At 44.3% G+C, this 27,001-nt stretch overlaps 2 protein-coding genes across 4 annotated transcripts; both read right to left on the bottom strand.

Annotated features, from left to right (window-relative positions):
• Positions 1-4,659: 4,659 nt before the first annotated feature.
• Positions 4,660-26,002, bottom strand: LOC138769360 (probable G-protein coupled receptor 33). 3 transcript variants are annotated; one of them, XM_069947775.1, is made up of 3 exons: positions 25,960-26,002; positions 22,183-23,150; positions 4,660-5,927 (listed from the first exon to the last, which is right to left on the bottom strand). In XM_069947775.1, the coding sequence occupies exon 3, from the start codon at positions 5,919-5,921 to the stop codon at positions 4,902-4,904; it is 1,020 nt and encodes a 339-aa protein (XP_069803876.1). In that variant the 5' UTR covers positions 5,922-5,927; positions 22,183-23,150; positions 25,960-26,002; the 3' UTR covers positions 4,660-4,901. The 3 variants fall into 3 exon arrangements, with proteins under 3 accessions (XP_069803876.1, XP_069803877.1, XP_069803878.1); XM_069947776.1 differs by lacking the exons at positions 22,183-23,150; positions 25,960-26,002 and adding an exon at positions 7,682-7,756; XM_069947777.1 differs by lacking the exons at positions 22,183-23,150; positions 25,960-26,002 and adding an exon at positions 7,661-7,735.
• On the bottom strand, positions 22,179-23,141 carry LOC138768769 (probable G-protein coupled receptor 33). Its single transcript, XM_069946727.1, has one exon. The coding sequence runs from the start codon at positions 23,139-23,141 to the stop codon at positions 22,179-22,181; it is 963 nt and encodes a 320-aa protein (XP_069802828.1).
• Positions 26,003-27,001: the final 999 nt, after the last annotated feature.

Genomic DNA, 27,001 nt, shown 5'->3' with positions numbered 1-27,001 from the left:
TGGCCCCCCTCTCTCTTCTCCCCCCTCTGTTATAGATGGCCCCCCTCTCTTCTCCCCCCTCTGTTATAGATGGCCCCCTGGTCACCGCAGCGGCTCCTGTTACCTCCTGTCACTGCAGCCCGCTCTGCCCGCCTCCTGTCACCGGAGCACAGCCTCTGCCCGCTCCGGTCACCGCAGTCTGCTCGGCCTGCCTCCGCTGCGGCCGGCTGTGGAGCGCGCGTTACGTGCACCGCAGCGGCCCCACGCTGCTCCACGTTGATTGGATTAGAGAAGCACGTCAGGGGTGGGCCGAGCGGGCTGCGGTGACCGGAGCGGGCAGAGGCTGTGCTCCGGTGACAGGAGGCGGGCCGATCGGGCTGCGGTGACCGGAGAGCGTAGAGGTGGACTGGGAAGAGAAACAGGCCGCCCCCGTGATTTTTATTTTTTTTTAAATAACATTTTTTTTTATGATGCAGCCCAGCGGCCCACGGACTGGTAATCTGGCCAGCCCAGCGGGCATTTGCCCGGCTTGCCAGATTACCAGTCCGGGCCTGGGTGGGGGTCTATGAGCTGAGACCCCCAGTAATTGCTAGAATGTTGTGGTACTCTAATGATCTATAACCAGTGATATACAATGGAGGTCTATGAACTTCTGGTATATAGTATTGCCGGTAGATCATAGACTAAATTCCCTGGATCGAAAATTAAAGGGGTATTCCAAGAAAAATTAAACTTGCCCCCAACCACAGGAAGGAGATCACGGGGTTGTCCGTCCTCTATATCCCCCGGCGATCTCCGTATCAAGCCCCAGCTTCTGTGTTATGAATAGAGCCGCGGGTACGGCATGTGACCTGTGACTCTGTTCATCCCTATGGAGGTGTCGGAGAGAGCTGAGTACAGCACTCCTCCGGCTTAGGGGCCTATTCCATGGAGCGATAATTGACCGAATCGGGCCAATTATCGCTCCGTGGAATAGAGAAAACATTCAGCCGATGACTGATCGTTTATTTAGGCCCAAACCTAAAATTACCGGTCACCCACCGCACATCGCTTCGTGAAAAAGTGATGCGCGGCGGGCAACCGACGATTTGAGAAGCAGCATACATTACCTAGCAGGGCTTCTCCTCCGCTCCGTCTTCATCCCGGTCCCGCTCGCAGCATCAACTCCGGAGCGGCCTGACTGGGCTGTCAGACCGCTCAGCCAATCACTGCCCGCGGGACCCAGGAAGGAAGACGGAGAAGGAGCTCTGCTAGGTAATGTATGCTGAAAGGGCTGCAAGGACATCAGTAACGATGTCCCTGTAGCCCTCGCTAAACAATCATCGGGCCGTGAAATAGGCCCAGTAAACGAGCGCCGATCTTGCAGATCGCCGCTCGTTTACACTGTTGATCGGGCCCGTGGAATAGGACCCTTACTCTCCTGCACCTCCATAGGAATAAATAGAACTGTGGGACATTTGCTGTACCCGCGCCGGGGCCCGATACGGAGATTGCAGGGGGATTTGGTGGTCGGACCCCCCACAATCTCTTACTTTTTCTTTGAATATCCCTTTAATTTTCTCTGTTCATAAATTGATCAATAGGGGGCAACAATGAGCACCCAAGTACAATAAACTCTGTTTAAGACATAAATATTTTCTTAGGAAAAAAAAAATTGTTGTTTCTGCACCTTCAGGCAACTTTTTTAGGGTAAAGGTAAGCTGTCCTGTGCACACATGAGGAGCAGCACTACCTCTTGACTTCATATAACTTTCCCTAGCTTTTGGGCTATTGTGGAGGGAGACTAGCCTCTATAATGTATCCAATGCACTGGACACTCTGAGAAGAGAGGATCTAGCTGCCCTATGTGGTGGGGGTGGGGTGACTAATGATCCATACTTTCTTAATATACTGGTGAATAGATTAAAATGAAAATGGGAGTTTAAGTCTAAATAGTTTATGGGGAGGTTTAGTATACTGGTGTAAAGTAGAGCTAGCTCAGTCGCCCCTAGCAACCAATCAGATTCCACTTTTTATCTTTCACAAATGCTTTGGAAAAGGAAAGGTGGAATCTGATTGGTTGCTAGGGGCAACTGAGCCAGCTCTACTTTACACCATGTTTGACGAATACCCCCTATGTCTGTACAGAAAACCCTCAGAAATAACAGAGAAAATTACTGAGCAGTAGTAAGCAGTGTAAGCCCTCAACTTAGCACTGGGTGAGTTCTAGTATTTACAACAGCTGCTGCAGCCTTGCTAGACTTCTATGGGCTGTTATCACCTGTCTTTGCACCTTAAATGATGAGTATAGGGGAGAAGGGGCTGGAAAGGGGCCTGATAAGAAAGGAAGAGAACTTGATCTCCAGGGGTGGAGGGGATATGGCGGGTGAGGACACACATTTCAGTAAGCTCAATAGTAACACTTTACTTATCAGGAACTCGTCCACTTCTTCTTTTCACACTGATAGTAATAGTCATGTTTCCTCACTTGTAACATAATAAACAGCTTCCAGCTAAGGATGTGGTATATGCTTAGAAAAAATATACATTTGTGTCAGGTATTTATTTGAATGCAGCTGAGATGCAATACCAGGCACAGCCTATGGATTATGGTGGCGCTGTTTTTCAAAAAAATAGGCCACATTTTCCAAAAGTATTTAAGCCCTTAAACTCTTGCCTAATACTACTAGTGTATTGATGTATCTTCAATAACATTTATAAGGCTGCGTTCACACTACGTATATTTCAGTCAGTATATTTCAGTCAGTATTGCAACCAAAACCAGGAGTGGGTTAAAAACACAGAAAGGATCTGTTCACACAATGTTGAAATTGAGTGGATGGCCGCCATATAACAGTAAATAACGTCCATTATTTCAATACAGCAGCCGTTGTTTTAAAATAACAGCAAATATTTGCCATTAAATGGCGGCCATCCACTCAATTTCAACATTGTGTGAACAGAGCCTTTCTGTGTTTTTAATCCACTCCTGGTTTTGGTTGCAATACTGACTGAAATATACATATACTGACTGAAATATACGTAGTGTTGCTAGCATCTGTGGGTGACTGCCACCCCTGATGGATGCAGACTCAATCATATATAATGGTGGAACAACTCCCTGCTCCCCCATCAGCTCTCATTGGCTGCTGGCACTTCAGGCCTGCCACTTATAAACCTACAGGAGGCTATCCCAGCTTTAGCAGGTGCAATGAAACCATGTGGAGCATTATTACTATACGGGGCACAGGGGCATTATTACTGTATGGGAGCAAAGGGGGCATTATTACTATATGGGAGCATTATTACTATATAGGGGAACAGGGGGCATTATTACTATATAGGGCCACAGGGGCATTATTAATATATGGAGGCACAGCAGGGGGCATTATTACTATATGGAGGCACAGGGGGGCATTATTACTATATGGGGGCACAGGGGACATTATTACTATATGGCGGCATTATTACTATATAGGGGCACAGGGGGCGTTATTACTATATAGGGCCACAGGGGCATTATTACTATAAGGGGGCACAGGGGAAATTATTACTATATGGGGCACAGGGGGGCATTATTACTATATAGGGGCACAGCAGGGGACATTATTATTACTATATGGGAGCCCAGGGGGCATTATTACTATATGGGGGCACAGGGGCATTATTACTTTATGGGGCACAGGGGACATTGTTACTATATGGGGCACAGGGGACATTATTACTATATGGGGACACAGCAGGGGACATCAGTATTACTATATGAGAGCACTGGGGGCATTATTACTACATGGGGGCACAGGGGCATTATTACTATATGGGGCACAGGGGGCATTATTACTATATGGGGCACAGGGGACATTATTACTATATGGGGGCACAGGGGCATAATTACTTTATGAAGGCACAGGGGGCATTATTACTATATGGGGCACAGGGGCATTAATAATATATGGGAGCACAGGGGGCATTAAGAATACATGGTACACAAGGGGGATTGTTACTCTATGGTACACAGGAGGGTATTAACACTACATGAAGCACAGGTGGGCATTGTTGCTGTTTGCTGTTACTGTTGAAACAATTTTATGTGAATGGAATCATGGACCACTATTAGTGAGGATATTACCACCGTAGGATATATTAGGGATGCAGCGAACTCCGCAAATAATATCAAATCATAGTTGGGAGAATATATCATGACGGTCCTGGGAGGATGGAGAAGTAAAGGGAAAGTGATGACTCCAATCAAAGACGAAATCAGCTGTGAGTCTTCAGATGTAACTGTAATCACTTATACAGGGTACAGGGCTCCTTTATACCATAACACTGGTACCTAACACTACACGGTCACTGGTTAGAGGTAGTATTGTTGGGGTAGTATTGTATTAGTATACAGTAAATGCAGAAAGCTACATTATAAGCAGCGATAAAATGTGCTAAATATACTTCCTTTTTTATTCTAGATACTGTATACTGAGGCGATAAGCAAAGATTGCAAAAAGATATACTCTGTGTTGAGCTACTAGAACTGAACGCCTCTCCTACATGAGCTTAGAGGATAGCTTCCCTCTGCTTTTGCACACGCTGCTTTATTAAGCCCGTGCGTATTTCCACCCAACTCTATGTCCCAGAATCCCCTGGTTAAAGACACAGACACACCACTCTAAGATTAGGTGGAATTCCCCTTTTAGTCGGGGGTTATTTAAAAAGGCAATAACACATGATACAGATACAGGAAATAAAATATATACATATATTACAAGTAGTGAACTGGATAAGGTGTGAAGGAATATGAAAGGTTGTGCTTCCATGTCCAATACCAGATGCTAATATGACTCCATAAATAAAACACCAACATAATACACTGTCCAACAACGTCCAACAGTGATCAAATAATACTGCCATACAGTGCCCAAACATACAGCCACACAAGGCACGTCCTAACTCTTCTCATCCTTCGAAAGAGATTGTTGTTCTTTCTTTTCATCGAGACTCCGGTTGGCCGAGCTGATGGTTTCGTTAAAGACTAACTCGATGAAATCCAGAAGGGACCTTCTGAACATGGTTTTAAAGTTCTCCACAGTGAACAGGTAAAGTATTGGAGTGAAACAACTGTTGAAGCAAGTGAGACAAATTGTCAGCATTTGCAGGACATTCAGGAGACTGTCAGAGAAGCGGCCGTGCTCGGCACTCATCCCATACCATACATGATAGGGTGTCCAGGAGACAAAGAACGACACAATGGCGATACAGATTACCCTGTAGGGTTTGTTGGACCTCACCAGTTTTTCTTTGCTTATCTTGATCATGATTCTCAAATAACACATTGTAATGATTACCAAAGGGATGATCAACCCCAAAAACAACCGGGTGGTGAACATAATCCACTTTACTCGCCGCTCATCCCACTGTCCAGAGACGGTATAGTCATTGTAACAGATAGTAATGTTATTCTCGTATTTGACTTGCCGGAAGAGAAAGTAAGGAAGGGTGAAGAGAAGAGCCAAAGACCACAAAAACAGGCAGATAACGGTAGCATACTTTGGTTTCATGTACCTCCTGTACCAGATTGGGTGAAAAACCAAGAAGTATCGGTCAATGCTGATCACTATGAGGACGAATACCATTAGATACATGTCTAGAGAAATGATCGAGTTGATAATTTTGCACATAAAGAGTCCAAATACCCAATGCGGCTTCATAATAGTAAAAACGGTGAGAAACGGAATGGAGAGGGTAAAAAGGAGATTGCCCAAAATAAGATGGAAAAACCAAGTTGAGTTGACGCTTCTTCTAGTCCTGAAGGTGAGGACCCAGAGATATAAAGTATTAGTGACCAATCCAAACACAAAGGTGATGAGCAAGAATATCGCTGACGTCAGCGTGACGGCTGAAATGGTCCGATGGCTTAATCCTTCGCTTGTGTTGAAATGAAAGCTCGATGAAATGTTAAGGGTCATTGTGTCCTACAAGACGAATAAAACATCAGTAAATTCTCTCCGCATTAAAAGTGGCAACATATAATAAAATCTCCGGTGGTCCGCCATCACCATTGTTGTGCACCTTCTGGCAGATATTTCCACAAGGTTACATTTCACCCATGTAGCCTCACCCATGCCTCCTCCTCCCACCACACTTCTCCTGATAGTATTCAAGGCTTTCCCCAAAGGGGAAATTGAGTCCCACTAATCACTCCTATAGGTGTTCCTTGTATGCCATTTTGTTTTTTTGACTTTATTCCTGTCTTCTCCCTAGTATTGTTCAGTTGTTTGACTACAAATCTTTGTTGCCCGATTCCCGCCCACAGTGACGGTCTATTCCTGAGCACTGACCCGGTATGAAGCACTGGTGTCGAGCCCGCCCACTCCAGTGTGACGAAACCCCCTCCCCTCTGTGACGTGGGTCCAATAGAATTAATGGATCCAATGGATGTCACTGAGGGGAAGGGAGCTCGTCCCACTTTATGCCGGGCCGGTGCTCGGGAATAGACCAACGCTGTGCACGTGAACCGGGCAGCGGTTCACAAAAAAGACCACGGCAATGGCATTCCCGTGCCGGTGCCGATATGCTTATGTAAAAAACATAAAGCAATGCATCTAGTGGTACATTCACTTAAAAAAAGGTCTACTCTACAGTATCTTATAGAATTTATTACCTAGATGATACCAAGGTAGTCCCTGATGGCCATTACTTGTCCTGCTGAGCTTAATTAATAGATTATTCCAAATTTGTGCATAGACAGATGTATCATACAAGCTCGCTGAGGCAAGAACGTTAGAACCCGAAGCCCCATCATCCATTACACCAATAATAATGATTGATACAGGACCAGGACGTTATTACCATTTACCTATGTATCTATCCCTCGGATAATCCCTTTCAACTATCTATAAATCCAGTAAAACCCCTGGAAGAGTGACTACCTTAATCCCTGTTACTACCTACATCCACAACTAAGACCAAATCCACAATATGCACACACAAACCTTTGCACACTTTTATGGATATATTTTAAGTTGCTTGTAACTTTACATCCAAATCCCGAATTTTTTCTGAGCTAACAGAAAGCGTAATATGTCCTAGAAGGCTTGGAGATGTAGTCCTAGCCTGGGTTGACACTACGTTTTTGCAATTCATTTTTTTGCAAGAAAAACTGATGAAAAAAAACGAATGCAATTGTGTGCATCCGTTTTAATCCGTTTTTCCGTTGACTTCCATTATAAAAAAAAAGGATCAAAATGGATCCTTCTTTTTAACGGACACAAAAATGAGGTCGACCGGTTTTGATCCTTTTTTTTTTTATAATGGAAGTCCATGGAAAAACGGATCAAAACGGATGCACACACTTGCATCCGTTTTCTTTCATCAGTTTTTCATCCATTTTTGCAAAAAAACGGTTGAAAAAAACGTAATGTGAACCCAACCTTACGAATATACAACCCATCCTATAATTCTATGTACATCTACATGGCTTACTGCTTTGCCTATTGAAATTTTTAGAAATTTCCCCCTTTGACACACTAGGCCCCCAAACTCACAGCTCTCATGTCTGCATCGATAACCCATATTAAACCCTAGATTTCCCCCAGAATCTACTGGTACCTTACCCCTACAGGACACAGGTATATACAAAGCGACAACATTTCTCAAAAAAACGTACATTGAAAACCTCCATTGCAGCCATTATGATGCACCTTACAAGATATATCGGAAGCCTTACCGGCCAGTCCTTCAGGGCTATCTGTACCTACTGCCTTCTCCCCATTGTATGTGTCCTCCTCGAGTAACACAAAGTCTGGTTCTCTTTTCCAAAGAGGATGTATCATATAAATTACACGCCACAAACTCTGAATAAGCCCAGCCCTAACTGATTGAGTATACAGGAAATGGTGACTGTGGTCTATTAAGGGGGCACTCTAGGATAACTATTATTTATTTATCCTATATAGTGCAGCATAGCGTATTATTATATAGAGGTTATTGTGTGAGCCTTGTGCTGACCAGTTTTAGCTGATGTGCCAATGCCAGGCATGGGTTTTAGCCATATTGATTCCTATTTCCCTGCTAAAATGCTGCCTACGTTTAATCACTTGTTGATCTGATCACCTTACTAGATTCCAACCACCTAAACTGCTGACACTTATAAGTGGGGTGGTGTCAGTTCACACTAAATGCAGTTTTGATGCATTTTCTTATTTGAAATAGAAGTCCAGAATTTTTTTTTCTAATCCAGCAGGGGCAGGGGGGCAGGAGGGGGATGAAAGGGAACACCACTTACCTCTCCCCGTGCCCACGAATTGCTGTGCCAGAATGTCTGGCACCCCTGCCAAAAGCCATTTTCCCCTAAGTTGTGAAAATGCCCGACCCAGCTGATGGACAGCCCGCTCAGACAATGATGGACTGGAGTGGCCTCCTGCCCCAGTCACTGACGTTGTGACGTCGGCAGCAGAGGAGATCCCGGAGGCGGTGGTGGATCACCAGTCAGATGGAGGATCACCGGCACCGGCAGAGGTAAGTTAGTGCCATTTGTTTTTCCTAAGCCACCCCTAAGGCGCCCCTACTTCTCAGACGAACTTGGGAGTCACAGCCCGCTCAGCCAATCTCAGCCCAGCTGAAAGGAGTCTGTTTCGGAGCTGTCGGTGGAAGCGTTTAGCGTAAGACGTGGAGACACTGCAGGAGGACACTGGAGGAGCGGTAAGCATAGGTACGCAGATAAAAAGTTTTCCCACACCGAAAAACCCCTTTAAACATATAAACACATGTCATTTTCTGGTGCCCTGACTGCTGGTCACATGACTCAGCTAAAGTAATATAACACGTGGATGCAGCTGTGCTGGAATGAAACAGATGGCACTGTGGCATTAGGGATGGTGAGGGGAAAAAACGTGGGATTGCTTCTTTATCAGATGAAAAGATCGGATTATAAATGTTTTATCTGAATCTGTAACATGGTCGGAAAGGGAGCTGTATACACAAAACGGGCCATTTGCAAATTCACTTCCTTCTATATTTCAGACAAATTCAGTAGAATTAAAGACAATGGATGGAAAATACCCCATGAGATCAAAAGTTAATAAAAAAAAGGTGATTTAGCACTAGTAATCCCTGTGTATACACATGTATACTGTGCTGTCTGTGTCATTATCATCATTTCCAGCCATGGGATGAAACCACGGAGAACAAACTGTTCAAAGTTTCAATATGAACAAAATGAGTGATCTGATTCTCCACGTGCAAAATGTCCTTCAGGTTCCCAACACTGAGCAGCCACATAATCACATGTTCATGTTCCCAGAAGCCCCAAATCCTTTATTATTCAGTCACATAATCACCAATTCAGGCTCCAAAATTGCAACATAAAATCCCATATGATTGTGATTCATATCCAAAATGTTGTATCATAAACTAATTCTTATAGTACAAATGAAAACAATATAATCAGGGATATGCCATAAGGTGGGGGGGGGGGGGAAATAAATATATATATATATATATATATATATATATATATAAAATAATCACATTCTGTTCTCTGTAGATCACTTATCAGCTTTGCTGTGTAGACTAGGACTAGGTCAGCAAAGTCATGTCTTTATTATTGGAATGAGTTAAAAAAAAAAACACAAAAAAAGTCATAGTTTAGCAATCCCCTTTAAGCTTTACACTGCCAGGAGGCAGGTAATAAGGGGCACAGTGCATTATACCTCATTAGGAAGGGGGCACAGTGCATTATACCTCATTAGGAAGGGGGGCACAGTGCATTATACCTCATTAGGAAGGGGTCACAGTGCATTATACCTCATTAGGAAGGGGGCACAGTGCATTATACCTCATTAGGAAGGGGACACAGTGCATTATACTTGATTAAGAAGGGGGCACAGTGCATTATACCTCATTAGGAAGGGGGCACAGTGCATTATACCTCATTAGGAAGGGGGCACAGTGCATTATACCTCATTAGGAAGTGGGCACAGTACATTATACCTCATTAGGAAGGGGGCACAGTGCATTATGCCTCATTAGGAAGGGGGCTCAGTGCATTATACCTCATTAGGAAGGGGGGCACAGTACATTATACCTCATTAGGAAGGGGGGCACAGTGCATTACACCTCATTAGGAAGGGGGCACAGTACATTATACCTCATTAGGAAGGGGGCACAGTACATTATACCTTATTAGGAAGGGGGCACAGTACATTATACCTCATTAGGAAGTGGGCACAGTACATTATACCTCATTAGGAAGGGGGCACAGTGCATTATGCCTCATTAGGAAGGGGGCTCAGTGCATTATACCTCATTAGGAAGGGGGGCACAGTACATTATACCTCATTAGGAAGGGGGCACAGTACATTATACCTCATTAGGAAGGGGGCACAGTGCATTATACCTCATTAGGAAGGGGGCTCAGTGCATTATACCTCATTAGGAAGGGGGGCACAGTACATTATACCTCATTAGGAAGGGGGGCACAGTGCATTACACCTCATTAGGAAGGGGGCACAGTACATTATACCTCATTAGGAAGGGGGCACAGTACATTATACCTTATTAGGAAGGGGGCACAGTACATTATACCTCATTAGGAAGTGGGCACAGTACATTATACCTCATTAGGAAGGGGGCACAGTGCATTATGCCTCATTAGGAAGGGGGCTCAGTGCATTATACCTCATTAGGAAGGGGGGCACAGTACATTATACCTCATTAGGAAGGGGGGCACAGTGCATTACACCTCATTAGGAAGGGGGCACAGTACATTATACCTCATTAGGAAAGGGACACAGTGCATTATACCTCATTAGGAAGGGGGGCACAGTGCATTATGCCTCATTAGGAAGGGGGCTCAGTGCATTATACCTCATTAGGAAGGGGGGCACAGTACATTATACCTCATTAGGAAGGGGGGCACAGTGCATTACACCTCATTAGGAAGGGGGCACAGTACATTATACCTCATTAGGAAGGGGGCACAATGCATTATGCCTCATTAGGAAGGGGGCTCAGTGCATTATACCTCATTAGGAAGGGGGGCACAGTACATTATACCTCATTAAGAAGGGGGCACAGTGCATTATGCCTCATTAGGAAGGGGGCACAGTGCATTATACCTCATTAGGAAGGGGGGCACAGTGCATTATGCCTCATTAGGAAGGGGGGCACAGTACATTATACCTCATTAGGAAGGGGGGCACAGTGCATTATGCCTTATTAGGAAGGGGGGCACAGTGCATTATACCTAATTACGAAGGGGGGCACAGTGCATTATGCCTCATTAGGAAGGGAGCACAGTGCATTATGCCTCATTAGGAAGGGGGGCACAGTACATTATACCTCATTAGGAAGGGGGCACAGTGCATTATACCTCATTAAGAAGGGGGTACAGTGCATTATACCTCATTAGGAAGGGGGCACAGTGCATTATACCTCATTAGGAAGGGGGCACAGTACATTATACCTCATTAGGAAGGGGGGCACAGTGCATTATGCCTTATTAGGAAGGGGGGGCACAGTGCATTATACCTAATTACGAAGGGGGGCACAGTGCATTATGCCTCATTAGGAAGGGGGCACAGTGCATTATGCCTCATTAGGAAGGGGGCACAGTGCATTATGCCTCATTAGGAAGGGGGCACAGCACATTACACCTCATTAGGAAGGGGGCACAGTGCATTATGCCTCATTAGGAAGGGGGCACAGCACATTACACCTCATTAGGAAGGGGGCACAGTACATTACCTCATTAGGAAGGGGGCACAGTACATTATACCTCATTAGGAAGGGGGCACAGTGCATTACACCTCATTAGGAAGGGGGGCACAGTGCATTATAACTCTTTAACAAGGGGGCACAGGGAATGATATCTCACTAAAGGGGCAACAGTGTATTAAATTAAAGGGGACACAGCGCATTATACACCATTAAGGAGGGGCACAGTGCATTATGCCACAAGGAGGAGGGGCATAGTGCATTAAAGGGACATTCCTTTTTCAACTAATATAGTTATACTTTTAAGACTCGTTAAGTAAAATATTTTTATAAATAAATTGATGTAGCAAACTTGTCTGCATCTCCAGCTCTTTTTCTTCCCACTGTTGACATCTATATATACTGTACACCAGCCAGAGCGGCTCAGTGGTCGGTAGCAGAGCAGTGGCCGGTAACTAAGACAACGAGCTGTCAGTAATAGGGGGTAAAAAGCAGCATTATCAGGAGAAGGGGGCAAATTTTCCACATTAATGTATTTGCAAACTGCAAGTTTAAAGCAAATCTGTGGGCAGGTGTTGCATTGCTGAGGTCGATACATGTCCTTTCCCGAGGTCTGTTTGCCTCCTGGTGTTGTCATTTGTGTAAAATATATCTTCTATTTGTGCGGCGCTGTGTCAAAGAAGCGGTATTCGCCTCAGAAAAATAGGGTAAACAATGCAATCAAAAAGTCATATGTACCAAAAGGAAGCAATAAAAAGGACAACTTGTCCCGCAAAAAACAAGCCCTCATATAGGTATATCGACTAAAAAATAAAAAGGTTACAGCACTTGGAAGGCAGCAATGAAAAAAACTGCTTGGTCACGAAGGGGTTAAGGAGTGGCCACAGTGTATAAAGGGGGCACAGTACATTATAAGTTAATAAGGGGGACACAGTGAAATATAATATGGTGGCACACTGCACTATGATTGAATGGGATCAAAGTATAAGTTATTAAGGGGCCACAATGTGTTGTATCTCAATAAGGGGACACAGAGAATTATATCACTTTAAGGGGGCACAGAGCATAATATCTCATCAGCAGGTGTTGCCGTGGTATTTGGTGAGAGTGAGCGTGAGGTAGTGTGAGGTAGTGTGGGGTGGCGTGGGGTGGGGGGGTTACCAAACTGAATCTTTGCAGGATAAGCTACGCCTCTGCTTTGCACTCAACATCTCTTAACCTTCACAAAGAGGAATTACTATTTTTTGTTGATCTTGTTCCAAGAATAAAAAAAACCTCATTATGATATAAGATAAAGGTGTGAAAAGTTCCTATATACCACAACCATCCACATCAGCAAGATGCTGAAGCTATGTTTAGATGACAGTCAAACCTATACTAACACCTAACACCTATCCTGCTCCACCCCAATTATTATTAACCCCTTCAAGTCAGCCATGTGGCTATATATGTTCCCACTGCTGATGCCCGGGGCAGTAGGTATATACGACCCGGCATTGATGGGGTTTTAATGTGTGAGGGGCTGCTTCAGTGTGATCAGCTCCACATACATTATTATCTCCTAGGAGCCGGGGATAATGACAGGCAGCCGTGATCACACACATAAAATGTAAAAAAAATCAATAAAATTAAATTAAATTTAAAAATTAATTCTAGTGCCTAGGGGGTAGTCTATGTAAGAGACCCCCCCCCCCCCCCCCCCCCCTTTTTAAGAGCAGCTTTCTCAGGATGCCCTTAGCGCCATCTTGGGGAGGAAGGGTGGTCTGTGAGCGCCATACATAAGGGGACTGGTGTGATTGCTCCGCTGTGAGGGCCACTTTGAGCACCATACCATGGAAGCAGGCCACACTCTGCCAGGGGGGCCCGGGCCCCATAGCAGTTGCATGGTCTGCCTACATGGCAGCAACACCACTGTTCACACTAATGCCTTATGCAAACAAAATGTAGGGTGGAAAAAAACTGTAGGAGTGTGCACCTACCACCCATATTCTGACACATACCACTGTGTGTCTGCGGCATGGCCATAGGCTTCAATAGATCAAACATACTGAAGTAACACAAAAGTGTGGTAGACTTTTTGTGTCCCACAAGTCAAACAATTTCCAGTGTAAAAAAGACCAAATGAAGTCATAAGTAGAGGACATTAGGTATACATTAGGCACATTGCCAGGACATTTGGCAGAATACGGGTATAGTGGTATTGTGATGTATACCTACTGCAAGCACACAACGTCTCATGTGAACATCCCCCAAAGAATATAGATGGAAATTCAAATGATCAATTCATTTTCCATCAAGCGGTTAGAAGTCTGTAGTTCCCAGGCTTCCTCTCCTGTGACTGTGTGGCGTATCATGTGTCAGAAGTTTTGATATACATAATGGACTTAAACTTAGTCATTGCCGAGTAAAAAGTTATGCAACCTTCAAAAAAACATTGTGCTTTCATTTGTTTAGCTGGGATCTAGTCTTTATCTAGTCCGAAGATACTGTGGAGGGTTTGTTACAATGTGTCAGTTCAGTTTAAAATGATCACACTTTAGAGACGGAAGGAGCATAACCACAAGAGGCTGGACATAAGCTGTCACCAGCTCCACGTGAAAGTTAAAGGGGTTGTTTACAAAAATTAAAATTTAAATCAACTGGTCATAGCAAGTGCCAGAGATTTGTAACTTACTTAAAAAAAAAAAAATCTCAGTACTTATCAGCTGCTGTATGTCCTGCAGGAAGTGGTGTGTTCTCTCTAGTCTGACACAGTGCTCTCTGCTGCCACTTCTGTCCATGTCAGGAACTGTCCAGAGCAGGAGAAAATCCCCATAGAAAACCTCTCCAGTTCTGGACAGTTCCTGACATGGACAGAGGTGGCAGCAGAGAGCACTGTGTCAGACTGGAAAGAAAATTCCACTTCCTACAGAACATACAGCAACTGATAAGTACTGGAAGACTTGACATTTTTAAATAGAAGTAAATTACAAATCTATATAACTTTCTGACACAAGTTCATTTGAAAGAATAAAAAATTGCTGGATTTCCCCTTTAAGTATTAGTCTTTAGTAACGTTGCACGTTCTTATTACTAACACCCTATTCAGACTAGAAACCCCCCACGTGATGTAAAGACAGCACTGTAATAACATCATTACATCATTACATAAATACATATAACCATGACCGACCGGGAGTGTAGACATCACCTGATGTTGCCCTGGGTTCCCATATCTTCTGTTTCATTCTCAATTCTAGAAAACTTATCACTAAAACCAAGTTCTGCTTTTCTCTTTTCAATAAACAAGTATTGCTACGCAGGTCACCAGGTCACATGTCACGTGTAGAGATGATCGAACATCGGGAAATCTTAGGTTATATAGAACTCCAACCTTGTGGAACCTTCCGCATTTGATTCCCGATGCCTTCCTGGTCCATGGGAAAGGAGGAGACAGCCCTGGTACCGCCTAGAATTCTGGGATTCAGCCTAGGTAATAGGGTGCATCCCAGAATTCCAGGCAATACTTGGGTTGTCTCCTCCTTCCCACGGAACGGGAAGGCATCAGGAATCAAATGCGGAAGGTTCGAGTTCTATAGAACCTAAGATTTTCTGCTGTTCGATAATCTCTACTTCTGACCTATATTATGTGTACCTTAAAGGGGTTATCCAGCGCTACAAAAACATGGCCAATTTCCCCCTACTGTTGTCTCCTTTTTGGGTGGGGTTTTAAAACTCAGTTCCATTGAAGTAAATGGAACTTAATTGCAAACTGCCCCTGAACTGGAGACAACAGTAGGGGGAAAAGTGGCCATGTTTTTGTAGCGCTGGATAACCCCTTTAAGTGAACTGGACTTCTCGAAGACTCCAAAACATGCTTCACCATCACCCTCTCTCCTTGCTCAAGTTCAGATGAGAATTTAGATTGCAGAAATAAAGAAGCCCCATGGATAGGTCCTGAAACATCTTCAATAAGAGTTCTCCGAACAAACCAGGATAAAGACTTCCTTACGTAGATTTTAGTTTACATCTGGTATTTCAGTGCTAGAACTTATCCAGGGGCTTAAAGGGGTACTCCAGCGTGGGGGCTATTTTGGGATCTGGCCGGGGAGGAGGTGGCTGAGAGAAAAGACGGCCACTCACCTCCTCGGATCCAGCAGCGGGCCCCGTATTGCTGCGTTCCGGTCCCTGGCCGCTTCCTGGTGTCTGACGCGGGCTCGAGGCGTGGCGTCTCGGATCCCGCCTCTGTCACTGACTGCCTGAGTGGACTTGAGAAGTCACGTCTCGAGCCGGCGCCAGACACCAGGAAGCAGCCAGTGTAACAGGCCAGAGTATACCCCCAGCCCAGACTATACCCGGGGTTAAAATGGCCTAGGCTAAATTATACCACAGGTATATTTTGGCCTAGGCTATTTTATACCCCGGGGTATATTTCAGCCTAGGCCAATTCATACCCCCTCAGGCCATTTTATACCCCCATGAAATCATCAGCAGTGAGTGAAATACACAAGAAATACTTCATTTTTTAACATTTTATTGGGGATTCGGCTTTGTCTGCTGAGTTAGGTGAGAAGCTAAAAATCTAAACACATAGGAGGAGATATATCAAACATGGTGTAAAGTAAAACAGGCCCCGTTGCCCCTAGCAACCAATCAGATTCCACCTTTCATTCCTCACAGACTCTTTGGAAAATGAAAGGTGGAATCTGATTGGTTGCCGGGGGCAACTGAGACAGATTCACTTCACACCATGTTTGATAAATCTCCCCCATGGTGTTAGGTGAAACTGGCTCAGTTGTCCCTCTCAACCAATTCACCTTTCATTTTCCAAAGAGTCTGTGAGGAATGAAAGGTGGAATCTGATTGTTTGCGTCCCCCATAGGCCCCGTTCACACTGAGCAAGAACGTCGGAATTCTGCGGCGGAGCGCTCCGCCGCAGAATCCCCCCGTGCTCAGTGTCTCACTGTGAGTGAAGGAGTGAAGGTGTCCGCTTTCTCCCCTCTCCGCTCAAAGAAATGACATGTATGCAAGAGGGAGGGGGGTTGTTCTATTAACTAGTTTTCATTCGATTTGTCAAGTGCAATTTTTTATTTTTTTGCGCAAAATTCTACCCTAGCATAGCTTTGTAGCCAAGCTGTTTTAGATTGGGTTCACACTGTGTTATTGCAGTTAGGGATGGTCCGAACCTGCCGAGGTTCGGGTTCGTATGAACCCCAACGCTCGGCAGCAGATTCCCGCTGTCTGCCCGCTCGGATCCAGCGGGAGTAACGCCTGGAAAACTGGAATACAGCCTATGGCTATGGCTGTATCCCAGTTTTCCAGGCGGTCCTCCCGCTGGATCTGCCGGCTCCACGGAGCGGGCAGACAGCGGGAATCATTACCGAGGGTTCGGGTTCGTACGAACCCGAACCGAACTCGGTTTGGACCATCCCGAATTGCAGTCCATTTTTTTCCCCATTAGTTTTTTGCAAAATGCATGAGAATAAAAGGAAGGGTTTGTGTGCCTCCATTTTGATCATTTTTTCCATAATCAGTTTTTCTATTCTATAAATAAAAAACGGATAAAAATGCATCCTTTTTTTTTTTTTTTTTACTGTGGTTGACCGTATTTTTGTGTACACTAAAAAAAGATGCGTTTTGATCCGTTTTTCAATCCTTTTTTTTTGTTTTGTTGCAAACAAGGCTGAGAAAAAATTGACTGCAAAAAACGCATAAATTGTGCAATAAATTTAGCAAGATGTATTAAGGCGTCTAATGATGATTTTTGTGCAACAACCGTAAAATTTTGTACAGCCCATAAAAACCTCCGGTGCAGATGAGGTAGTGATGGGACAGCGCCACCTACTGTCAGCTCAATGTAAGCACTGTACTGTATATCCCAACCAGAGGAAGCAGCTGTGTGTCCGAGTATGATTAAAAAAAAAAAATAAATAAATTGGAGATAAAGTGAAAAACCAGTGAAGTGATAACATTATGACCTGGTGGGATATATTCTGGCCTAGGCTATTTTACACCCCTGGTATAGAATATATCCTCTGGTATACTGTAGGCTGGGTCAGAATTGAGAAAACCAGTGACATGATAACTTGAAGGGATATAGTCTGGCTGGGTATATTGTGGCCTGGGCTAGACTGTCCCCAGGTTTTTAGTATAGCCTAGGCTATATTACACCCCTGGGTATGAAAATATATGCCCTGGTGTTTACTGTTGTCTGGACCAGGAGTGAGAAAACCAGTGAAGTAATAACATTATGGCCCGGAGAGATATAGCATGGCCTCTGCTGTTTTACACCCCCAGGTATAGAGTTTATCCCCCGGGGTATACTGTGGCCTGGTTCGACATTAGATGGATATATTCTGGCCTGGATGAGTATACTTTGGCCTAGGCTATGTTACACACCGGGTATAGTTTGGTCTAGGCTATTTTATACCCCAGGGTATATTCTGGCCTAGGCCATTTTATACCCTGGGGTATATTCTGGCCTGGAGGGGTATAAATTTGGCCTAGGCTATTTTTTACCCCGGGGTATACTCTGGCCTAGGTTATTTTATACCCCAGGGTATACTCTGGCCTAGGCCATTTTATACCCCGGGGTATATTCTGGCCTGGAAGGGTATAATTTGGCCTAGGCTATTTTTTTACCCCAGGGTATACTCTGGCCTAGGTTATTTTATACCCCGGGGTATACTCTGGCCTAGGCCACTTTATACCCAGGTATAATCTGGACAGGGGTTAATCTGGCCTGCTACACCGGGAATCGGGGACCGTAGCGCCGAGATACGGGACCCGCCGCTGGATCCGGGGAGGTGAGTGGACGTCTTTTCTCTCAGCCACCTCCTCCCCAGATCCCAAAATAGCCCCCTCGCTGGATAACCCCTTTGAAAACTCAACTGGGTCAATGGTATATAGCCCAGGAGGGTTCCCTTCTCTCCTATTTGTCCCTGTATGGACAAGGGGACTTTATGTGGCTCCCGTCACCTATTGGTAAGGGACTGTAAGCGTTCATGATATGGGTATATGGGTATCATGGAATCATATGTCCGGGAATCATATGTCCCTCTTTCTTATACTCAGATCCAATCTGATTCTCTGCTAATCTTGTAGATGATAATGCCCCTAATACACGGAGTGATCTGCGGGAGCCAGCGAGCACCGACCTGTCAGGTCAGCACTCATTTGCTCCTTATTCCCCGCTCATTGTTAAAAGACAACGATCAGCCGACATTGATCTTGTCGGCTGATCATTGCCTTTTATTACACAAAGCAATTATCGGTCGCAATGGCCAATTATTGGCCAAATATTTCCGATCTTTGTGTAATAGGGCCTTTAGTCTTCAAGATCTTTGGTTGCGAGCGCATACTCTTACTGTAACCAAAGGAAGAAATGCTTGTAGATAATGGAACTAGCAAGAGTAGACAGCACCCTCTAGTGGATTGAAGAACTTTTTGAAAGCAAATCTAGTTCATCATCAACTCTTTAATGTGTTGCCGTCCCTTAAAAGAAAATAAATGTCACAAAAGTTTTGATCGGTCGGGGTCTTGGTGCTAGTTAGAGTTAGGAGCAGTGCACAATTGAATGTGTCACTTCCCGGCTCATTGCAAGGTAGCACACAAGAGATCTCACAGGGGGTCCGTGCTCCAGCTTCTGGGGTCTTTTGGGTGGGTGAATGTGTGAATTTAAAGGGGTTATCCAGCGTTAGTGCTGTACTTGACTTTCTCCAGCCACTCCATAGAGAATGAATAGAGACACAAGTCACGTGCTGACCCCTGGCTCTATCTATTCAAACAAAGGAGCGGGGGGAGATCCGGAGGTTGCTGGGGGGCATATAGGTGGGAGGGAGACCCTGCAATCTCTTAATTCTTCCCTATGCTGTACATAGGAGACAAGTCAGTTTTAAAACGAAAATCCCTTTAGGTCTTTTGTGAGCAGTAAGACGTTGGCTTGTTGAGTTGCCTGACCATCTTGCACCATCCACAGGACTTCTCATAGCACCAGTCATTAATACAAGGAGCCCTTATAAAGTGGACCTGACGGCTTAAAACAGGGGTAAAAAAAAAAAAAAAAGCACATAGCTAGATAGGGATTCTTACCAGAGTTTTGGACATATATTTTTTTTTTTACCTCCATAGTTCTCTCTATCGATGAGGGTCCAGGCAAGTCCAGCCAATGCCGTCATTATCTAGTGACAGGCTGGGGAAACAGAGGGCATGGGCTAGTCTTAGGGCCCTATTGCACGGATCGATAATCGGCCGAATCGGCCTGATTATCGCTCCGCATAATAGAAAGAATGATCAGCCAATGAAACGACCATTGGCTGATCGTTTCTTTAAGCCCAAATCTAAAATCATTAGGCGCCGATCGTACATCGCTGCGTGTAATAGCGATGCATGGCTGGCGGCTGACAATTCGACAAACAGTATACATTGCCATCCACGCGCCGGGGCTTCTCCTGCACTTTGCTTCCTCCCAGGTCCCGCGCACTGCAGCTTCAAAGTTCTTCCCAGGAGGAAGCAGAGCGCAAAAGGAGCCCTGGAGCATGGATGGGTAATGTATACTGTTTGGGCAAGGACTGCAAGGACATTGGTAACAATGTCCATGCGGACTTTGCAAAACGATTATCGGGCCGTATAATAGGCCCAGTAAACGATCGTTGATTTGGCCCCCATCGGCCCATGTAATAGTACCCTTACCTTGCTGTGTTGGGGAATACCCACTGGGCACTTCAGTCATTAGCATAATCACAAAAGAGTTTAAATAGCCCTATCTAGTTATGAGCTTATTTAAACCCCTGGTATCTAACCCAATACCATCTTTAATTTCACCTTCTAAGGAGACATAACTTAAATTTAAGTCATATTTATCTTTTTTTTTTTTTTTTGCATGATCAATTGTCCTTATTACTGGCAGCTTTCAGTTTATCGTAAAATCTATAATAATCTATAAAAATGTAATATCCTCTTTATCTACATTCATGTGATTAAATCAAAATGCATAAAACAACCAGCACAGCAATTTTTTTGCGACCACTTGTAAATACCCCTTTAAGAGCATAATGTCGGTTATTATACACATCTAAAAAAAAATTCGCAAAAAGTCAGATGGTATCGGCATCCAGTGTTATCTGACATTTCTGTTGATATTTTTGTATTTTGGCGCCATAACATCTCCATGAGCGAAGATAAGTTTAGAAGTTTAACAGCACATTTTTTATGGGATTATCCAGCATTAGAAAAACATGGCCACTTTCTTCCAGAGACAGCAACACTCTTGTTTCCCGTTTGGGTGCAGGTTTTGCAACTCCGTTCAATGTGACTGGAACTTAATTACAAACTACACCTGAATTAGAGACAAGAGTCAAATAAAAGTGGCCATGTTTTTCTAAAGCTGGATAACCCCATTGTCACACACACATTCACCTGTCCAAAAGACCCAATTTTGGAAATCAAATCCCTCCAAGAATGTATCGGGGGGCGAGGGGTAGTGTGATTTATATAAAATTTACTAAAATCAGCATTTATTGAGCATTTTGACCCCACCACCACACGTTTTCCAATTGCTCACCAATCGGGTTTTGTGAGGGCTTGTTTTTTGTGGGATGAGGTCTACTATTATATAAATAGAATATTTTTGTATTTAGATACAACCTACCTGGTATATGGTGTCTTCAGACCTGGCCTTAAAATTATTAAACTAAACTTGTAAAGTTTAAAGTGAAGCTGTACCCACTGAGCAACCCCCCCCCCCCAACCCAAGCTACTGGTACCAATCGATGGATGAGATACATAAGATTAGTCCTTCCCAGATGTTTTTTTCAAAATCCTCCTGGCTTCTTTTAGTTGTCAGCGTTGTCAGGGAGTCGGGGCCAAGAATGTCCATGCCCTAGGCCTGCGCTGCCTCTCTGATCGTGTTCTCCATCCCTGGTAATGTCCCCTTAGCTTTTCAACAGCTATTTATCATTCTGCATGCATCATAGAGATAGCACAGTTACACAGACACACAGACAGGCTTCTTGTTCCAAACTATTGTCTCATTACACCGTCTTCTTTCCCAGCATTCGGGAGCCATCATTTGTGAAGCACAAGTGCGGTTGCACTCTAGACTGTTTTTCTCCATAGAAACCATTGAAGAACACAGGTCAGGATTATGGGGCGTTACCAGAGGCGGAGAATATAACCATAGAGGCGGCGCAGGCCTTGGGCACCGATGCCCTAGGTCCCGCCTCTATGATTCCGCTGATAAAGAATAAAAGATGATTTTTCAATTAAATGACAGTACCGGGAGAATTTTAAAAAAGGCATCTGGGAAAGGACTTCACATCATCTAATGATCAGTACCAGTGGTTTGAGGGGGTGGATCAATGGGTACAGAATTGTGTTAAATATTTTTGCAACTTTGGCCAACCGTGACAGTCCTCTAAAGGCAGTGATCTGGAGGATGTATACAGTGCCACTTTATTTGATAACATGTAGTAAGCCCTGTTCACATCAACATGCAATACATTACTGTGGACAAATCTGATGGAGATATCTTACCTGAAAACTTTGCCGATGAGAAGTTGTACAGATTTCCTGAACTCCTTATTAAAACTATCCACGATGAAGAGATAAAGTATGGGGGTGAGGCAGGAGTTCACACAAGAAAAGCAGGTACATAGGACTATCAGTACCTGTAAAACCTCCTCGGGAAATCGGCCTTTTTCCACAAGCATTCCGTTGCGAATATGGTAAGGGGCCCAACAGATGAAAAACGAGACCACCACTACTAAAATCAGTTTATATGGCTTTGTGGACTTGGCAAGATGGTCGCTTCTAATTTTGAATCCGATTAGAAGATAACAAACACTCAAGAGCCCAAACGGTATAACGAAACTCATAGCAAAGCGGAACCCGAAGAAGCCCCATTCGGTTGCCAGGTCAAGTTTTTGTGGGTTGCCTTCTAGGCTAGGAAATTTTAATTCTGAACAGCAAACCGTGATGTTGCCATAATGTTCTACATGACAAAGCATTATGAATGGTGAGCTACTCAAGATGGCCAACCCCCACATAGAAAAGCAGATGATGGAAGCCCAACGAAGATTCATGTGCTGTCGGTACCATAGTGGGTGATAGACCAAGAAGAAACGTTCAAGGCTGATAGCTGTAAGGAAGAAGACCGCAGCGAGGACGCAGGAATCAATCACTGTATTATTCAGCTTACACAGAATGGTCCCAAAAACCCAAAGAGGGTTTCTTAGCACATACACCGCCAACAGTGGCATATTTAGGGTAAAAATAAAATTGGTGATAATAAGGTGGAAGAACCAAGTGGTGTTGACACTTTGACTCATCCTGAATTTTAAGACCCAGATGTAGAGAGTGTTCATGACCAGTCCGAACAGGGATGTGATGAGTAAGACAATGGCTGATATCACCTTTGTTGTTGTGATTTCGGGATACTCCATTTCATCAGATATGCTGGCTCGAAATCCACCTGCTTCGATCATCTGATCCATCGTGTGATTCTGCAAAGGGGTAAATGAACAACAATTCGAGATTATTTTCTGTACTTTAAACAAGAACTTGGCTTTTATGCCCATATAATGCACACTCACCACCACTGTTCCTACAGTGCCATCTGGTTAATTCCAGTTTATGGGTGGGTTCACACTACGGAAACAGCACGGTTAAGTTTTGGCGGATTACGTCGCTTGTTCCCGTTCATGGCAGCGCGCCTCTTCGCCCGTGCAAAAGACACCATTCCATGCACAGGCGGGTTCCGTCTTCCACTGAAAAAACTGACATGTCACTTCTTTTGGCAGACAGCGGAATCGGCCCGGCCATAAAATGGTATCTATCGAGCCGGCGGAGAGGCACGCTGCCGCAAGCGGGTACGAGCAACGGAATCTGTCGGAACTTATCCGCGCGGATTCTATAGTGTCAACACACCCTAAAGCGAAGGTACCATCAGGTACAGTCACTTGAATTGAACGGCGCAGGATGCCGGAGTCACGGGCCTTTTTTTGAAGCACGGCCTGGTTTCCGCGCTCTGCACCGATGAAATACCAAGCACTGCCTCGGGCTGAAGCACTGGAGGTGGGCCGGGCCGCCCCCAGTGTGACAAACCCCCGCCCCTCTGTAACGTGGCTCCATTAGAATCAATGGAACATTGTACTGTTCTTATAAAAGTGTGTCAAAAATTGGAAAATCACAATTTAAAAAAATGTCAGCCTGTCAATCATCCAATTTCTGCCATGGCCAGCAGTGGTCATCGGTGGAACAGCTGCGTAACATCTATTTTCTCCAAGGACAGCAGTGGAAATTGGTAAATGAGCGGCGTAAAGTGAAACTTTCACAAATCTTTAGAACAGGAGTGGAGTGTGAGCACTGGTTACAGTATGTAAGGCGCACGCTCCATTCACTGAAAATTGGTATAATTCCATAGGAGTTTGCAGTGCCCAGTGAGTGAGCAATATGGACTGTGTCTTCATTGGTCCCAGTGAATTCTTATACGTACCCAATTACTTGGTAAATTGGACACTGGGTTGGCAGCAATAACAAAAAATCACCCACAATTATCCCTCCTATCCTCTCCTATCTGTCCCTATATCGCTCTGTTAGTCTTTCCTCTCCTATCTGTCCCTATATCGCTCTGTTAGTCTCTCCTCTTCTATCTGTCCCTATATCGCTCTGTTAGTCTCTCCTCTCCTATATGTCCCTATATCGCTCTGTTAGTCTCTCCTCTCCTCTCTGTCTCTATATCGCTCTGTTAGTCTCTCCTCTCTGTCTCTATATCACTCTGTTAGTCTCACCCTGCTCTGCTGTAACTGCCTGCTGCCATCCTGTTCTCTCCTGCACACACAGCCGACTGGCCACCTCCATTATTGAACCTTCTCATATAGAGGGGGAGGTGCTGACATCACAGAGGGGCCTGCAGCTGATTGGACAGGTGCAAGGGATTATGGTTAATCCCTTTTTCCCACCCAGTGACGCAGCACCATGTGCTGCCGCCACGTTTTTTGGGAATTTCTTAACAAATCTGTGTGAATTGACATCGCGAATCTTGCAACGCTCATCTCTAACCACAAGACATATATTAACAAACCTTTACAGTTCTGTAACAATAATCTATTATAAGCAGAGAGTGCTTGTTTCAGTGAGATCTCCACTATTACACCAATGACTATATTCCCACAATGTCTTTTTTTGGCCATTTTGTGGTTCTCATTTTTTTGGACGTCCATCATTTTGGAACCAAAATGTGGCCAAAATGTTTTATGCAGATTACGGCCATAATTTGCATAAAACAGACATATTTTGGCGCCAAAATGATGATGATCCAAAAAATAAAATAAAATGGCCAAAATAAAGACGTTGTGGCTAAATTTGGAAAAGCAATGTCTTGGACTGGATTAGTCAGAGCAAAATTGAAAAGCATTGAGGTTCAGGCTGCACGGTGATGCTTGGCTGCAACACGTCTACAAAGTAACATTGTTAGAACAGTCAGAGCGATACCACAACCTTACATCTTAGACGTGACCAATTCTCGCTATGTGGCCCTAACCTGCCGCAATAGAACAAAAGTATATCTATTACGGGGCATGAAAATTTATGCAACCAGGGGATTGTAGGGTCTGTTGTTTTGGCGCTGGTGACCATCGAGTAACCTTCTAAGAAGAGTAATATAGAGGTGTTTTATTAATAGCACAAAGGAAATCCTTATCCTCTCACAAAACATCTTAAAGAAGGGACCCGGAGAGGCTGCTGCGATGTAGGAACTTATGTTTCCTGTCCGGCAACCACCATATCAGAGACGGAACTTCACAAGTATCCGCACTATTCATATCAAGATATTAGAAACACAACAGCTAAATCATATCAGAGTGACCGTGTCTAGTGACAACTCTAAATACTATTGCATAGTAGTCCTGAAACGTGGCCAAATCTAACGCATATAATACTACTACAAGAAGAGAATGGGGATACAGTATCTGGACAAACAGTCGTATTGTTGGGTCTGTGGTGTCCATGTACAGGTACCATCAATGCTAAAGGTTTATCGTTATCCTTGGATTGCACCAGTGGTAGGGAACCTTGGCTCTCCAGCTGTTGCAAAACTACAACTTCCACCATGCCTGGACAGCCTTCGGCTGTCCAGGCATGGTGGAAGTTGTAGTTTTGCAACAGCTGGAGAGCCAAGGTTCCCTACCCCTGGATAACACAGTTAATATGTTAACTACACAAACTGATATATACAGTATATACCCCCAGAATACAGTATAAGCCCCCTAATGTTATCAGAAGCAGCTACCTAATAGTTCAGTATAAAGTTACCTGATACATGAGAGTACAGCTGTGCACAGACTATCCCGTCAGTAAGCGGTGAGGAACTGTTTCACCGCCTTATGTATAACGCTTCCCTGAAGCTCAGCTTCCTGTACGTGTCAATGATAAAAAATAGGAAATTGTGGTATTATACGTTAGATAGAGCTGCTGCTGCTGGGCATCTTCTTCATCCCATCGGACAGACATTGCATTGATGATGACGCAGGAAAATTTTTCATCAGTTTGAATTTTTTAACCCATTAAAATCTTTGGCTTGTGTTGAGTCTGGAGATGGCAGTTGAATACAGTATTCCCCATTGTTATATATAAAAAAAAGATTAAGGTCACTTATGGTGCAATTAAATGTTATTGGCACCAATAGAGTATGTATCATCTTAAAGGGGTTGTTCCTCAATTTTTTTTTAAATCAACTGGTGCCAGAAAGTGATAGAGATTGGTAATTTACTTCTATTAGCTCCTAGACGACTTTCGACGTACCGGTACGTCCCAATGGTTTTAACGGACCGCCGGAGGTCTCTCACCTTCCTCTTTGCGGTCCGATTGGCGCTCTGCTGGTTATACATTTTATGGTAGAATGAAAGATGCCATTACAAAGTACAACTACCCCTGTAAAAAACAAGCCCCCACATGGCCCTGTAGAAATAAAACTGAAAGTGCTGGAGCTCTTAGAAGGGGAGGAGGGAAAAACGAAAACACAAAAATTTAAATTTGCGCAGTCCACTGGGTCATTTTGGGCTTGGTCCTCAAAGGGTTAAAAAATCTAAAGTCTTCCAGTACTTACCTTCTGCCGTATGTCCTGCAGGAAGTGGTGTATTCTTTCCAGTCTGGAGAGCAGGAGAGGTTTTCTAAAGGGATTTGCTACTGCTCTGGACAGTTCCTGACATGGTCAGAGGTGGCATGTGGAATTGTTGGAACTCAGGTAGACACAGGGCTGGCTCTTTTGTGGGCCCTCAGGCGACAGAGCCTCAGCGGGCCCCTCAGACACCACTAACATATACAAACATACATTATTGACAGAGACACTGACTGA

Source organism: Dendropsophus ebraccatus, chromosome 12 (assembly GCF_027789765.1).
Source record: "Dendropsophus ebraccatus isolate aDenEbr1 chromosome 12, aDenEbr1.pat, whole genome shotgun sequence".
NCBI lineage: Eukaryota > Metazoa > Chordata > Amphibia > Anura > Hylidae > Dendropsophus > Dendropsophus ebraccatus.
Note: the sequence above shows the minus strand (reverse complement) of the source record. Positions and strands in the feature narration are given on the sequence as shown.